Genomic DNA, 16,175 nt, shown 5'->3' on the forward strand with positions numbered 1-16,175 from the left:
TGTTTATGTCACCATGTTGATGACATCACTCCTTTAGGACTTTCTTTTTATCTTGGATCCAAAATTTTACCAAAATGAGTCCAAAAGTGAGTATATTTTAATCCATCTTATTTGTTACTCCACTGACCCTTTGAATCTCAAGACTTAATTTTTTCTTTAGCTTTGGATATTTTTATTATTTTAGTTATTTCCTTCTCTCCCTTCCCTCTTATTTTCTAGATTCTTATCAGACAGACATTGAAACTTCTGGAACTATACACTATACTCTGTATCTCTTAACCAATAACAAGTCATTCATGAAAGACCACATATTATATGATTCCATTTATATTAATTGCCCAGAATAGGCAACTGCAGAGACAGGGAAAATAGATTAGTGGTTGTGTCATGTGCTGGGGCAAAAGAGGGATGGAGGGTGACTGTTAATGGTTATAGAGTTTCTTTCTTTTTTGTTATGATGAAATATTCTTGAATTAGAGGTAATTTTTGCACAACTTTATGAATATATTAAAAACTAATTGTGCACTTAAAATGGTATATATTATGGTACGTGAATTATTACTAAAGATGAATTTAAAAATAAGATCATAGAGAGTCTAGGTATCTGGGTCTTTTCAGAGTTGAAAAATTCAGAGTTTATTGGTCATGAATAGTAAGCAACAGGATCAAATAATGCTCAGAACCACAAACATCTAGTAAATATTTCTCTTGAATAAATCAATGTAAAAATCAGTTTAAAGGGGGTAGTCTTTCCTCTTATTTTGGAAAAAGTCTTAAATTAGCTGCCAATATATTGAATGATTCGGAAAGAAGTCACATACCCTACCCTCCAAAAAAGAGCAGAGTGTTAAGTTTGTTATTAGAAAAAAAATGAGTCTCTATTAAACAGCATTTGGTGGTTTAACATTTTAGAAGAATTTGAGCTTGCTACTCTCTCTGGGCTAAGAAAGTTGTGTGACACCCTCATTCAAACCCCCAAAGCAGACTTATCCATTATTTCCCTTTCCGAATGGGACTATTTATTTTGATTATCCCATCCCTGTTCCACCCTTGTATTTTAGGGGCCTGGATTACAGAAGACTTTTTAAAAATCAAATGTATTTAGAGCAAAAGTAGTCTCGTATGAACTTGATGTGAAGGCTGCTGCACAAAACCTAGAAATCCTGGGAATTCAACTTGAAGGCATTGGGGTTGGGTCTTTTGGGGTTGGATTAATTGTGTTCTGTGTGTAGGTGAAGCAAAGGTGCAAATAAAATATTTTATGCACATAATGGTGGACTCTTAACACAGTGCTCACTGAATTCTGTTTTTTTTACTGCTATTTTTTTCTAACCCCTTGAGTTAGCTGATTAGATTTAGACCTTGAGAGCTGCCCTGAATAATAGACTATAAGCAGGCGTTTGAAGGGTGTCACTTTATAGCCATGGTAATGTAGAGCTGGTGTGATGCATCAACTCTGCCTTTCTTTTCCCCCAAGGTTAGGGCATGGAGGCCATAGGTTCCAGAGGGCATAACTGAAAAAGCTCCTACATGCCATATAGGACTCCATCAGAGTGAGAAATTAAGCTTCATTTGCTTAACATACTGAAATTTGAGATACTGTCCATCACTAGTGACTTTCAGTAATTCACTTAACGTTGCTAAGCTTTGACTTTCTCATTTGCAAATTGGAATAGTGATTGTACATAACACTATTATGTAGCTGTTTGAAAATTAGTCTATTAATGAGCTTAGCCTAAGGCCTGGTGCATAGTAAGCAAGTTGTTAATGTTTATTATTGTTATTAATTAGAATATTTTTCATTTCCCTAGTAGATTACAAACATGGCAGAGTATAATATAAATTACTTACATAAAAAAGTGCACATAAGTGAGGAGTTATAGTCAGTGGGATAGAATAATGAGGGGGGAATTTGGAGAATTGGAAATAATTGGGAGAGATGCATTAAATTTTGGTTGAAAAGTGAATAAGCATAATTAAGGAACATTTTCTAATGTTGTAGAGTCCAGGTGACGTTAACAAAACCGTAAATGCACACGTCAAAACTTTTAACTCCCTTCTGTAATGTGTATCAGCCTGAGAACAAAAGAAGAGTATGCAAATTATACGGTTTCCTGGTTTCTGGAGAATGAGGAAAGAATGCTGAAAGAAGGTCAGTAAACACACAATTAGTTCTGTATCCAAGCTGGTAAACACACAACTGAGGTCCAAAGCCCATGGTAGGCTAGAGCCAGTGGGTCATTTTATTTTTCTTTTTGCTTTTCTTCTTTAAGAAAACAAAACAAAACAAAAAAGCTCTGGAAATACTCATATTCTTTAGAAAGATAAGTTATTTCCTTCAACCCACAGAAAATTCAGTTAAAATAAATTCAACATGCCACAAAATAATGAAAAAGACAAAGCAAAACTGAACAAAAATGTCTTTATCAATGTTCCTCTGGCACAGGAGATTTGGACTGAGAAAAAATTGTCAGATAATGGCAAGACTTTCCCAAAATTTTCCCTAAAATTGAAAGTAAGATAGGAAACTACGTGCAGACCAGCTTTTCTTAAGTATGAATGTTAGCTTTGGAGCTCTTTTTAACTTGAATAAAATCAGTAGGTTCATTAAGAGGTATCTTTTCAAGGCGGGTACTTCTAGGGAGTGGATTATGCAATCAGGGGAGCATTACAAATGACATGGTGAAAGCCAAACACTGTTAAATGCACTGATAAATTTTAGTAGTGGTGACTCAGTTATATTTCAACTAAATGTCCATTTACACATTAGACATATTAATTAGACTGTCAAAAAGGATCCAATGCTGTGTCCTACACATAGCACCGAGTACATAGTAGGCTCAAAATACATTTGATTCATTACAGGATTTGAAGTCAACTTGAAGATGAAATTTTCCACTTATCTGGGCAAGAGAATTGGTAATTTGTTCTTGCCAAGGACTCAAAATCCATACAGATCTTTAAAAGTCACACACGCTGCCCTAAGGGATCGAGAGTTGGAGCATAATGAGAATTATGCCCATTACAAGTGCATATGAATGGGCAACTGTGTCACCTGTGCTTCTTGGTCAGGACTCTTCTTTTCCCATCCATAGAGGCCCCACATAATCCATCAATCAGGAGAATTAATGGTGGGACCAGCAATTCAGGTCATACGGGATAATCAAGGCGACATAAATCATGTTACAGTAAATAAAGCCTACCAAATGGGATCGCTGGTGCAGCAATCAAATTTCAAAACTTCTTTCCTGCTTTGGAAAATGTGTCAACAGTGAAGGGCAGAGGTGAAAACAGAAAATGTTGACCAGGGTAGAATTTACTAGTTCTCAGGAGCAGAGGGTGAGGCGGGTGTTGGGGATCTTCTGGGAGGGAAAGTGAGACATTTTCAAATGAAGGATCCACACAAAACACTCAGCCCTGTGGTGTAATACCTCAAGAAATTCCTTTAGCTAAAATGGTGGCAGGAAGGATCCTCTTACCATGGGAGTATACCCATACATTGGGCACCCATCTTACACCTGCTCTCCTTCCCTTCTTACTTGAGTTCTGACTAAAGAGGTTGAAAATTTCAGAATCACAACTTCCCAGCCTTCCTTATATCTAGAATAGGGGCTTGTGACAAAGCACAGGTGGAATTGTGCTCAGAACTTCTAGAGGAAATTATCTGTCTTCCCTGGTAAAATGATACTTACCTGTCTATCCTGGGACTTGGCTGTGAAAGGATGGGTCCTGGGGGAGCTGCCATTTTCCTGATGCCATCAAAAGGTACAACCAACAGATTGAGGTTGGAAAAGTAGAAACGTGGGAGGAGGCCAGGAATTGGTTCCATCATCGTTCTGTTAAATGGACCCTAGAACCACCCAACTTTAGCTCTCTTGATGTGAGTTAATGAATATTCTTGTCATTTAAGCCAGTGCTTCTCAAACTGTAATGTTCATTCACATCACTTAGAGGTTTTGTTAACATTCAGTTTCTGATTCAGGAAGGTCAGGGTGAGGTCTAAGAGTCAGCGTTTCTGACAAACTGCCAGGTGATGTCCAAGATTCCCTCATATTGAGTCACAGATATTTAAGCTAATTTAATTTTGTGTTCCATTACTTGCAGCCAGAAGCATCTTAAATAACAGCATTGAATAGATTTAGACTGCAAAGTTGAATTCAACGTAAGGACATGAAGGTAAACCTTAGGAACTCACCAGTTATTTTAGGCATAGGTATGATCACTGCATGTGAGGGCTTTGAAAACATCAAAGTGTGAGTTCAAATCCTGATTCTGTCATCTACACAGTTTGGTCATTGCTAAGAAAATTGCTAAACCTCTCTAAATCTTGATTTATTCATCAGAGAGCAGTTCCTTGTACCTCAAATGTTTTATTTAACGATTAATTGGAAAATGTAGGTAAAAAGCCCAGTATAGGTTGTGGTACTTAGAAGATTTTGAGAAAATGTGAGTTCTTTTTCTGTGATACCACTTGCCATATGGGATTCTGCATTCTAAAGCCTCACTTGTTTCAAGGATAATTTAGCTAAAATGATGCCAGGCCTGACAGAAAAGGACAGGTTGTTGTAATCAGCACAGAAATGTTCCTGGCTTCCAAGCTTCTGAATTCAAAAGCCTTGTGTCCTTATGATCCTTGCATCAGACAGTCTTAAACTTAATGAGAAGTCTTCATGAAAAATAAACAAAATTTTACTTTGATGTGATTTGTTTCACTTTTAAAATCTGTCTGCTTGTCACTGATGAGAGAAAGAATTTTGAATTAATAGATTCTTTCCCCAACAATGGTTGGGACTTTGCCAAATAGAATAAACCTGTTGTTAGCCACTCTGATAGGTGGTAACAAAATTTATTGCCTAGGAGGCAATGCAAGTTTCCTAAGTTAGATTGTGCATAGGAGTGTGGGTGTTTGCTGTGACTCTAAATGTTGCAGAGTACTCTCTGGATTTGTGGTTGTATAGTTGATTTTTTTTTTTTTTTTTTTTTGGTCCCAAAGTAACCAATAGGCATATATTTTATAGTGGGTGAAGATTAGGTCAGGTTTTCATGTTTTCAAGGCTGGATGCTTTGGTAAATATAATGCTCCCTCAGTAAATGGATGCCTCTTAGAATGATTTTGGAGTGCCCTGGCCATCATATCAGCAAAAGAGTATTTACTACTGACTTCCCAGGTAATTTACTTATAGTCTTTTGGGAAATGTTTCCATGGAAAACGGAAGCTCTTGACATGTCTCCAAAAGAGTGAGAGGGAGGAAAAATATATAACTTCAAACATGGATACAAAAGCTGTGATGATTGGGATATCATTTACCTATATTATTTTTACTGTCAAATCATTCTTAAACATCTAGAATGATCTAGAACTATATGCTTAAATATTGAGACTCTGTTATCAGATGGGGTGAACGCAGGTTAAACATCCTCTCTGTAGAGTGGAGAGGCTGAGAACATGGGCTTCTGTGTTGGATGGAACTGGGTTTTAATTTAATTACTTATTAGTTATGTGACCTTGGGAAAGTTACTTACTTCTCTGGGACTCACTTTCCTTATTTGTAAAATGGGAATAGGGCCATCTATTCAGGGCATGTTGTGAAGATTCAATCTGATAATGCATGTAGAACACTTGGCTACATGGGCTGACATTTAGTCCCATACATTTTAGGTAGAAACAGCTTATTCAGACCTGAAAAGAACCAATTTCCTTAGTCTGCTTTTTATTTTTTCTTCCTATAATATTCACAGTGGTAAACTCCTTTGGAAAGAAGATTTTCCCTAGAAAGCAGAGCCTGAGACAAAAGCTGGTGCATGTCTAGTTTATTTGGGGAAGTGATCTTAGGGAAGAGAAGTGGGGGACTGAGAGGTGTGAAGCAGGAGAGAGCAAAATGGAAGAGTACAAGCTGTGGGCAACTGGGGCCCTTTGGAACCTCCAAGGACCACATTTTATATCAGCAGGAAGACAAATGGGAGCATTTCGCCAACAGCTGGTATAACCCATTGGTTGGAGTTCAGTGAGGGGGTTTTAATGCTTCCATACAGGAGTGTGTAGCTAGTTTATCAGTTGGTTCCAGCAGGTGGCTGCCATGGCTGTCAGAGAATCTTAGAGCACAAAGTGAAAGACAGGACGTGCAGCTGAGGATGTGGATTACACTTTATGTAGTACTGGTTGAAGCAGGATGTGAAGGTGGTCAGAGGAAGTGAGGAGAGACAAAAGAGGTATATGATACATGGTCCCTTAAAGATGCCACATGCTCCCAATGAACCTAGAGAGCTGAGAGAAATTGGATCCCAGGTACCTCTGTTGCAAGGCCCACCATGTGAAAGATGGTGGCTTAAATAATCCTCCGCATGTTAAAGACCAGTGTGGAAAAGTCACCTCTTTTTAGTAGACTGGCACCCACAAGACCCTCAGGGGTGATTTCTGTGCTAAAAATCCAATAAGAAAGACTTCTCAGAGCAAGCTGAGAGTTGTGTTTTGACAAGTTCCCCTCCTCCCAGCTCTGTTAGAAAACTCAAAGGGATCAATATTGTCTCCTTAGCCTCTAAGTGTTGAGTGAGAGACTTCCAAATGGAGGCAACCAAAGTGAGAGAAACACTTCCCTTTCAAGGACAGTTGTAAAACACTATGCATTTATCTCTGTGGATCACTTAATATTGCTTACCTGTTTTATTAGAGTGTTTTTGGTTTATCTTGGATTTTTCTAAGTTTAAGGGGAAAATAATACTTGGCAAGCTTGCTGCTGGATTCCTAGGAAACTCTAGGAATGTATATATATATGAAATATTGGAGTTATGACAAGGGGTAATTGGATAAAGGGCATATCCAGTTACATGATTCCTTTAAGAGTCAGTGACTGTAGTGGTGAGCATTCCCTTATCTAAAATAGCCCAATTGTTAAGCTCAGATAATCATGAAGATGAAAAATTTTCTCCTTCCTACTAAACAGTATGTCTTCATTTGAGATATACTTAGTCTTTGAAGTCAGAGTGGGTTCCAGACAAATGCTATTTACATTAGAAAGTGTATTAAATTAATTGAAAAAATATAAACATTGATAATAATAATAAAACAAGAGAAATGATGAACAGTAAAAGGTAAATACTTTTAAGTGTTACTCAAATTGACATTCAATAAAACCGCATCTTTCAGACAATGTAATTATTTGCATCATAAAAAACTCTAGTGGCTGAAGTTTAAAATAGTGATTAAAAAGCTTCAGTTGGACTTGAAATAAGCCTAAAAAAAGAAATTTTCATCTTAATAAAAAAAGGCAAAACGTTCCTTTTAATCATTACACCTTATTTTGTTTAAAAAAAAAAAAAGTGTTTACTATTCTTGAAAAAGACCTGCAAAGGATCTTTTAAGAGAGAACATTCCCCATTTTAAATTGAATTCAACTGGGCAGTGAAGACACAATTTCAAAGCATCCAGAAGAAAAGTGATTATTCAATCAATGATTCACACATCTCTAAATACCTGGGATTTTTCAACAAAATGGGAGGATGACTGAGCAAATCTGTGACATTTTAACATTGTGGTATCTTGACCTCATGGTAATCCATGATATTCTTAAGGACTTCTCTAACAACAGCACAAAAAATATGGTGTTCTCCCCCGGTTTGTCTAAACTTCTATGCCTGGTTACAGACTCTTAGATATCCCCAGGATGTCACTTAAGAGAACTTAGAAGATACTCTTTGACTTAAGTTAATATTCTCATGCCTTAAATTGACTTCATATAGTCAAATTTATTTTATACTCTCAGTTACTACTGCAAGTCAACACAGCACAGGAACTGATGCATTTTGTGCCTTCAACTCAAATTACCTGTTTGTGAACTTTTTGGTCAATGAATAAAAATATTTCATTTCGTATTCTCACCAGAGGATTTAAATTAAACAGTAACAGATGTATTGGACAGGCATGGAATACTAAATAGGAACTGGCAAATGAAATACTCCAGCTCTGCATTTACAATGAGAATGAGAATTGATTCTGCACTGAGAGAGAGAAGTAAAAGGACCAAGTATTAAAAAAAAAAAAAAGAAAAAAAAAGCCTTCTCCACCAAAAGAGCAAAATAGCACTCTGGCATTGCATTGTTAACAAAATTTCTTTATCAGAAACTATAATTTAATATTTAAGTATCTAATTTACATGTGACAAAGTATCATATCCAAAAAATTAAATTGCAACTAGAAAACTATTAACCACTAAAAACAATACCAAACACAACCCAAACATTTATAGGAAAGCAATAGCTAGAATTTGAATTGGAAAAAAATGTTTCCTCACATTTGGCTCATTAAACAAAGCATCCATTATTGCCTGTAAAAGAGCATCTCTTCTAATTCATTGAAGGTTTATCCGTTATAGCATGAATAACATGTAAAGATAGGTTTATAGACTGCATATGTACACGTGTGTATCTATATTGTGAAACATACACTCGTGTGTTGAGTTAAAGATATATCTACCATTAAATGGCTGAACTTTGGAAGGTGCTGAAATCGATATTCCTACATCTTTGACCCATTTAATAATGCCTTTTTAAAAACAGAAATTACATAAAATACTCTGTTTTTTATTAACTGAATATTTTCTTATGCATAATAATAGACAATGAAGGAATTGCACTTATTGTAACGGTACAGTAAAGTGTTAGGTTGCAGCTCAGCCATCAGATCAGGGACTGTAGTACTGATGATCACTTGTGATGATGACGGTGGCCATTGAAATTAAAATGAGAGCAACTAGTTACAGAACAAATGGGGATAACAGAAGAAAACATGCACTAATCCTACTTTAATGCAAAACTAATTTCTCCCAGGAAACCAACTCTTTGACCTTCATTCTACTAAGAAACAGGTTCTGCGCCCTTGGCAACACTGACTTGGACTTCTGTATTCAAATTCTAGTTCATTGTCTCTGAGTGTGCTGTTCCAGTGTCATCTCCTTAAGCTGCCCTTGAAATTCCGGAGCATCTGCAGTACTAACGTCTCTTGGTTGAGTTTCATTGAGCCTTAATATCCCCTTCAGTCCTGTATCAATAGGGTCCATTATTCATCTTCTTCTGGTTCCTGTGGCAACTCAGCTATTTCTTCCTTTAAGCAATCACTGAAGAATCTGAGGATTGTGCTGTAGAGGTGATACTTGCTCTTCTCAGATACGTTATGACCTTCATCTGGGTAAACCTAAGATGTTGAAGAGAAAGGAGATTTCAGGTTACCAAAGTCGCTGTTCTCTCTCGGCTTTCATTTAGCACCAGTGACATGGACACTTTGGAAATATCTCACCTACTTCAATTCTGTTTTATTTATGCTGCCTTATTTTTATTGTAAGCATATCATAATTGATATTTGAGGCAACACGTTTTTTATATAAATTAGGACTTGACAAAAAAAAAAGGTCAACTCTTCCCTATTTATGTCCTTTCCAATTTAAGTGACACTAGTGAGTTTTTCTAAAATACAAATACAATCAGGTCAATTCCTGGGTGAAAACTTTTTAAATGGTGCCTCATCACCCTCTGAATAAAGCTCCCTACTCCTTAATGTGGCTTAAGGCATGACCTGAAATGTTTCTCTCTACATCTCTATCTTTCATCACCCGAACCCCCACTGCTTTGTGTTTTAGATAAGTTGAATTATTTCTGGTTCTCCCAAATGCTGAAGAGCTGAGGAATCAACATTTTTATTTCCTTCTATGATTCTGCCACCAGACTGAAAGATCCTTTGTAGTATGAAGTATATTTTATTGAACATCCCATTTGTGGGACTTTGTTTCTGCAGCCCTAGGTAACTAAAACACTGTTGGAAAGCAAGGAGAGACAAGAAAAGGGACAAGAAAAAACAAAGTTGTTCTGTTAACATAATTCCTTATTAGTGATATGAAATAAATGATGAGAAAAGAAACAGTGTTGAAAGAGATTACTGAATTCACTTGTAAAACATGAGCTGATACAAATTCTCATTTGATAAGAATAAAGAACACAATTTCTGGTACCTGAAAAACAGAAAAGGAGTAGCATGGTGGATGGTGTGGTGAAGAGGTTCAAAGAGAGTGATAAGAATGGAGGTAATGGACAAAGAGAAGTTACCACCATAGCATGGAAGCGAGTGTGGCATTCTGCCAAAATGTCTTCCCCAATCAATTGAGGGGACCAGATTTTAAATATGTATTTTAACAACTTGGTTAATGAGAAGGCATAACTAAACGTTCAAAGACAGATTCTTAGGGATGAAGCATCATGCTCTCTAAAGAGCTAACATATTTCTTCCCTGGGAACTAGGGCTATGGCACACAAGCTGAAGCTCAAAGAAGCTAGGTTCTGTATCTTGTGACCAAAAGAGCAAGGTCAGAAAACAAGTTCTTCTGAAAAAATGTCTTACCTGCATAGTATAATTCACTCCAGCTTTTATTAGGTGCTTGATTAATTCTGCTGAATGCTGGAAATGAACTTTTGCTGCAAGATAATAAATTATGATATTGGAAAAAATTAATTTTATAAGGATCAGAACATCTCATATCATTTTTGCCCCAAAGATTAACTGTTTTACTTTACTTATGTTGCACACTTAGGAGAATGGTACCTGGGCTTAACCAGAAAGCTGGCAGATATGATAAGAGATAAATCTAAGCATTACATTATAAAAAAAATAAACAAAAACAGGAGCTACCAGTAAGGCTCTACTTCCTGTTACTGGATGGTATTTAGATTTACTTTATTGAATATCATTTATTATTTGTAATTCTTTAATATTTTATATAATTATAAAAATGTTAATATAGCAAATGTTTCCCTGGGTATTAATGCAGCAAATCAGCTTTGTGTTCCTTCCTGAGCATTACTGGGGCCAGTCTCAGTTAAGTAATGACATTCTGCCTTATTCTTTAAAATTAGAAAAGAATATCCCATGTTGAGAAAATACAGCATACATCTCAGGAGCTAAATATTTAATGGGACTCTGTTTTCACCTGTTTATTTCAATTTTCCTTCTATCTGAAACCATGGTCCAAAACTCTGAAATAAGCAATAAGCACCAGAGTAGACCTGAATGTGGTAAGAGCATTGTCATTAACTAGTTATGAAGACTTGGACCAGCCACTCAGATCTCTCTGCATATTAGTTTGGTCATCTGGGATATTCATTCCTGCACTTCAAATTTTTGTAAATCATTTTTTTTTTTTTTACATTTTTTATTGTGAAATATAACATATATCCAGAAAAGTGTTAACTTTCAAGGTACGATTTAACAAGTTCAAATTTGAAAGTATGATATGTGTTACAGTTCCACAATTTCAGTTATTTCCATCTAGCTGTTCTAATACACTGGACACTATAATGAAATATCTGTATAACGATTCAAGAGTCATAATCCTTTGTTAAATCCTCTCTTGTCTGTTGCTACTCCTCCCTCTCATTTGATCACTGTCTCAATCTTAAGGGATCTCTAGGCAATGACCACTCTGACTTGTTCCTATTGAAAAGGGGTGTCAAAATTATGGGGTAGGGGGATGTAGTTGTTTGATGTTCTTGAAGAGACTGGTGCCTCTGGGTTTCAGGACTTATCTGGCATAGGAGAAATCTGGAGGTTTTAAATTTCTGAAAAATAAACTTAGTGAGTGACACTTTTCATAGAGTCTCAGATAGAGACCTAGATATTCTTTAGGGTTTTCAGGAATTCTGTTGGTTGGGGCTTGGCAAACTGTGGCAATTTGCAATATCTAGCTGAAGCTTGCATGAGTAACCTCCAGAATAGCCTCTTGAATCTATTTGAAATCTCTTAGCCACTGAAACCTTATTTTGCTACATTTCTTTTCCCCCTTTTGGTCAAGAAGGCATTCTCAATCTCTGATGCCAGGGCCAGGCTCATCCCTTGGTGTCATGTCCCACATCACCAGCAAGACTCATTCCCCTGGCAGTCATGTCCCATTTATTTATAGAGTTGGGCTTAGAGAGAGAGACAGGCCACATCTGAGCAACAAAAGAGGTTCTCTGGAAGTGACTATCAGGCATAATTATAGGTAGGATCTGCCTCCCCTTTACAGAAGTAAGTTTCATGAGAGCAAGTCTCAAGATCGAGGGGGTCCTTAATTTCATACAGCATATTTTCTAATCAAAATAAACAATGTCTCCTATTATCCTCACTTAGTTGTACAATAATCATCACTCCGAATTTTAGACAATTATCAAAACTCAAAACACCCCATTTGAATTTGATATCTGCCTCTCAATTATTTACCCTGGTTTATTCCTAATACATATAGGTATTCCTAAAATATATATAGTCCATAGCATGCAATAGGTAGTTTTTCCCATATACCACTCTGTTGTTAACTCTTTGTACAGGTGCATACCTTTAAAGTAGATCATGCAAGAACTTATTTATATTTGTAGTACTAATCTGTGAGATACATGACTTTAAACAACCCCTTTCAATCATTTTTGGCTTCAATACAATACTGTTACTTATAATCCCATTAACGAACTATCATTGCCACTGTCCATTCCCGTACCTTTAAATTCACCTCATTAACAAGTCTGTACATACTAGGTAACCGCTCCCCATTCTCTAACATCTGTCTATCTCTAGGTCCCCTATAGTCTACATTTTAAGACTTTTGATTATACATTATCTAGTGGGTTCATATTAGTGAAATCATACATTATCTGTTCTTTTCTGTATGACTTATTTCACTTAGCATTATGTCAAGGTTCATCCATATTGTCACATGTTTCTGGACCTCATTCCTTTTTACTGCTGCATAATATTCCATCATATGTCTACACAACATTTTGTTTATCTACTTGTCTGTTGAAGGGCACTTGGATTGTTTCCATCTCTTGGCAATTGTGAATAATGCTGCTATGAAAATCGGTGTGCAAATGTCTGTCTGTGTCACTGCTTTCAGATCTTGTGAGCGTATATCAAGTAGTGGAATTGCCAGGTCATAGAGCAACTCAATATTGAGTTTTCTGAGGAACCACCAAATTGTCTTCCACAGAGGCTGTACCACTATAAATTCCCACCAGCAGTGGGTAAGTGTTGTAGTTTCTCCACGGCCTCTCCAGCACTTGTAGTTTCCTGTTTGTTTAATGGCAGCCATTCTTATAGGTATGAGATGGTATCTCATTGTGGATTTGATTTGCACTTCCCTAATAGCTAATGAAGATGAACATTTTTTCCATGTGCTTTTTAGCAATGTGTACTTCTTCTTTGGAAACATCTATCCATCTCTTTTGCCAATGTATGATTGGATTGTTTGTACCAATGTCATTTTGTTGTAGGATTCTTTGTATATACTGGATCCTTATCAGATATATCGTTTCCAAATATTTTCTCCCATTGAGTTGGCTTCCTCTTCACCTTGGGCAAAGTCCTTTGACCACAGAAGCATTTGATTTTGACAAGTTCCCATTTATCCATTTTTTTTTTTTTTTAAACATTGCTTGTACTTTGGGTGTAAGGTTTAAGAAGTTACCTCCAATTACTAGGTCTTGAAAGATGTTTCCTATATTATCTTCTAGGAGTTTTATGGTACTGGATTTTATATGTAAGTCTTTGATCCACTTTGAGTTAATTTTTTATATGGTGTGAAGTAGGAGTCCTCTTTCATTTTTTTAGATATGGCTATCCAGTTCTCCCTGCCCAATTTGTTGAAGAGACTATTCTGTCCCAGTTCAGTGGATTTGGGGGCCTTGTCAAAAATCAAAACCATAGATCTGGGGGTCTATTTCTGAACTCTCAATTTGATTCCATTGTTCAATATTGTCTATTTTTGTGCCAATATAGGCTGTTTTATTCTTTTTTAATCATATTTTTTATTGTTGAATATAACATATATACATAAAAGTGATAACTTACCAAGTGCAATGTAACAAATAGTTAGCAAATTTCCAAAAATTTATAGATTACAGTTATACAGTTTCAGTTATTTCCTTATTATGAAATATAATATATATACGAAAAGGTAGCATCTTTCAAAGTATGATTTAACAAGTAGATATATAGGAAATTTCCAAAGTTGTTATGGGTTATAGTACCATAGTTTCAGTTATTTCTTTATTCTTAAATATAACATACAAAGAAGTATAGCTTTCAAATTACAATTTAATAAGTAGCGATAGAACAGATGACAAAGGATGCTATGGGTTACAGTTCCACCATTTCAATTCTTTCTTTCTAGCTATTCTAGTACCCTAGAACTAAGCAACTAGAAAAAGAAAATTACATCAAGATTCAGTATTCTCGATCCTTTTTAAAATTTCATCTTGTCTGTTGCTACCCTTTCCTTTGCTTTAATCACTTCCCCAATCTTCAGTGATGTCCAAGAAGCGACTACCCTAACCTGCTCATGTTGAAAAGGGGTGTCAACTTTATGAGCAAAGAGGACACATCTAGTTGATGTTTTTGAAGAGGCTATTGTCTCTGAATTTGGGGACTTAGCTGGCATAGGAGCATTCTGAAGGATTTAAGCCTCAGAACAATAAACTTAGGGGGTGAAACTTTTATAGATTCCCACATAGGGATCCAGGTATTCTATAGAGTTTTTCAGACTACTTTGATTTAGGCTTATCATATTATGGTCATTTGGCATATCTAGGTGAAGCTTGCATAGGATTAACCTCCAGGACAGCCTCTTGACTGTATTTGAACTCTCTTAGCCACTAAAACCTTATTTTGTTGCCTTTCTTTTCCCCTTTTTGGTCAAAAAGGTACTCTCAATCCCTCAATGCCAGAGTCAGGCTCATTCTCAGAATCCATGTCTCACATCACAAGGAAGGCGATGAATTTATTTGCAGAGTTAGGCTTAGATGGAGAAAATCTACATTTGAGCAACAAAAGAGGTTCTCTGGAGGTGACTCCTAGGCATAATTATAGGTGGCTTAGCCTCCCCTTTACAACCATAAGTTTCACTCAAGCAAGCCTCAATATTGAGGGCTTGACTTATAAAATGGGAGGTTCCTAAGTTCACATACCATATGTTATATCCACGCTAATCCATCCATATCTCACATTATTGTCACCTAGCTGTACAATCCTCATCGCTCTCCATTTTACACAATTCTCATGACCCAAAACATCTTGTGGCTCCTGTCACCCTCAGTTATTTGTCTTTAGTATTTGTGTGATACTGGTATGGTATTCCTATTAATTATAGCCCCTAGTATGCAATGTGTGGATTTTTCCCATGTACCCTTCTGTTATCAACTCTGTGCTAGTGTCATACCTTAGAAGTATATCATGCAAGCACCTATCTATATTTGTGGTGCTGATCTGTGGAAAACATGCCTTTAAACAACCCCTTGCAATCCTATTTGCCTTTGATACAACTCTGATACTTATAATTCCATTAACAAACAATTGTTACCCCATCCATTACCATACCTTTGAATTTACCATCATTAACATATCTGAACATACTCCCTTGCTAGCTACTGTCTATCACTAGGTCCCCAATATTCTACATTATAAGACATTGATTTTACATTGTTCATATTATATCTTATACTATCTCTCCTTTTGTGTCTGACTATCACTCAGAATTATATCTTCAAGGTTCATCCATGTTGCCCTATGTTTCAGGACCTTGTTGCTTCTTACTGCTGCATAGTATTCCATCATACGTATATACCACATTTTGTTTATCCACTTGTCTGTGGAAGATCACTTGGATTGTTTCCATCTCTTGGGAATTGTGCACAATGCTGCTATGAACGTCAGTGTACAAATGTCTGTTCGTGTCACTGCTTTCAAGTCTTCTGGGTATATACGAAGAAGTGGAATTGTCAGATCATAGGATAATTCAATATCTATTTTTCTGAGAAACCACCAAACTGTCCTCCAGAGTGGCTGTACCACCATACAGTTCAACCAGCAATGAATAAGAGTTCCAGTTTCTCCACATCCTCTCCAGCATTTGTAGTTTCCTGTTTCTTTGATGGCAGCCATTCTTATTGGTTTGAGATGATATCCCATTGTGGTCTTGATTTGCATATCCTTAATAGTAGTGAAGATGAACATTTTTTTCATGTGATTTTTAACCATTTGTATTTCCTTTTCAGAGAAATGTCTTTTCATATCTTTTGCACATTTTATGATTGGGCTGTTTATACTATTGTCATTGAGTTGTAGGATTTCTTTATATATGCAAGATATTAGTCTCATATCAGATACA

General features: G+C 36.3%; 1 protein-coding gene across 2 annotated transcripts in view; it reads right to left on the reverse strand.

The window, feature by feature from the left end:
* Positions 1–5,823: 5,823 nt before the first annotated feature.
* The window catches only part of DPP10 (dipeptidyl peptidase like 10), a 689,331-nt gene continuing 678,979 nt past the window's right edge, over positions 5,824–16,175 (reverse strand). Inside the window, exons 25-26 of one of the 2 annotated variants that reach the window (XM_037849964.1) lie at positions 10,385–10,458; positions 5,824–9,187 (exon numbers count right to left, since the gene is read on the reverse strand). In XM_037849964.1, coding sequence (XP_037705892.1) covers positions 9,053–9,187; positions 10,385–10,458 — 209 coding nt within the window. In that variant the 3' untranslated portion in view covers positions 5,824–9,052. The remainder of the gene's footprint in view (positions 9,188–10,384; positions 10,459–16,175) is intronic. The other variant, XM_037849965.1, reaches the window with a different exon arrangement.

This window comes from Choloepus didactylus, chromosome 9 (genome assembly GCF_015220235.1).
Source record: "Choloepus didactylus isolate mChoDid1 chromosome 9, mChoDid1.pri, whole genome shotgun sequence".
Taxonomy (NCBI): Eukaryota; Metazoa; Chordata; class Mammalia; order Pilosa; family Megalonychidae; genus Choloepus; species Choloepus didactylus.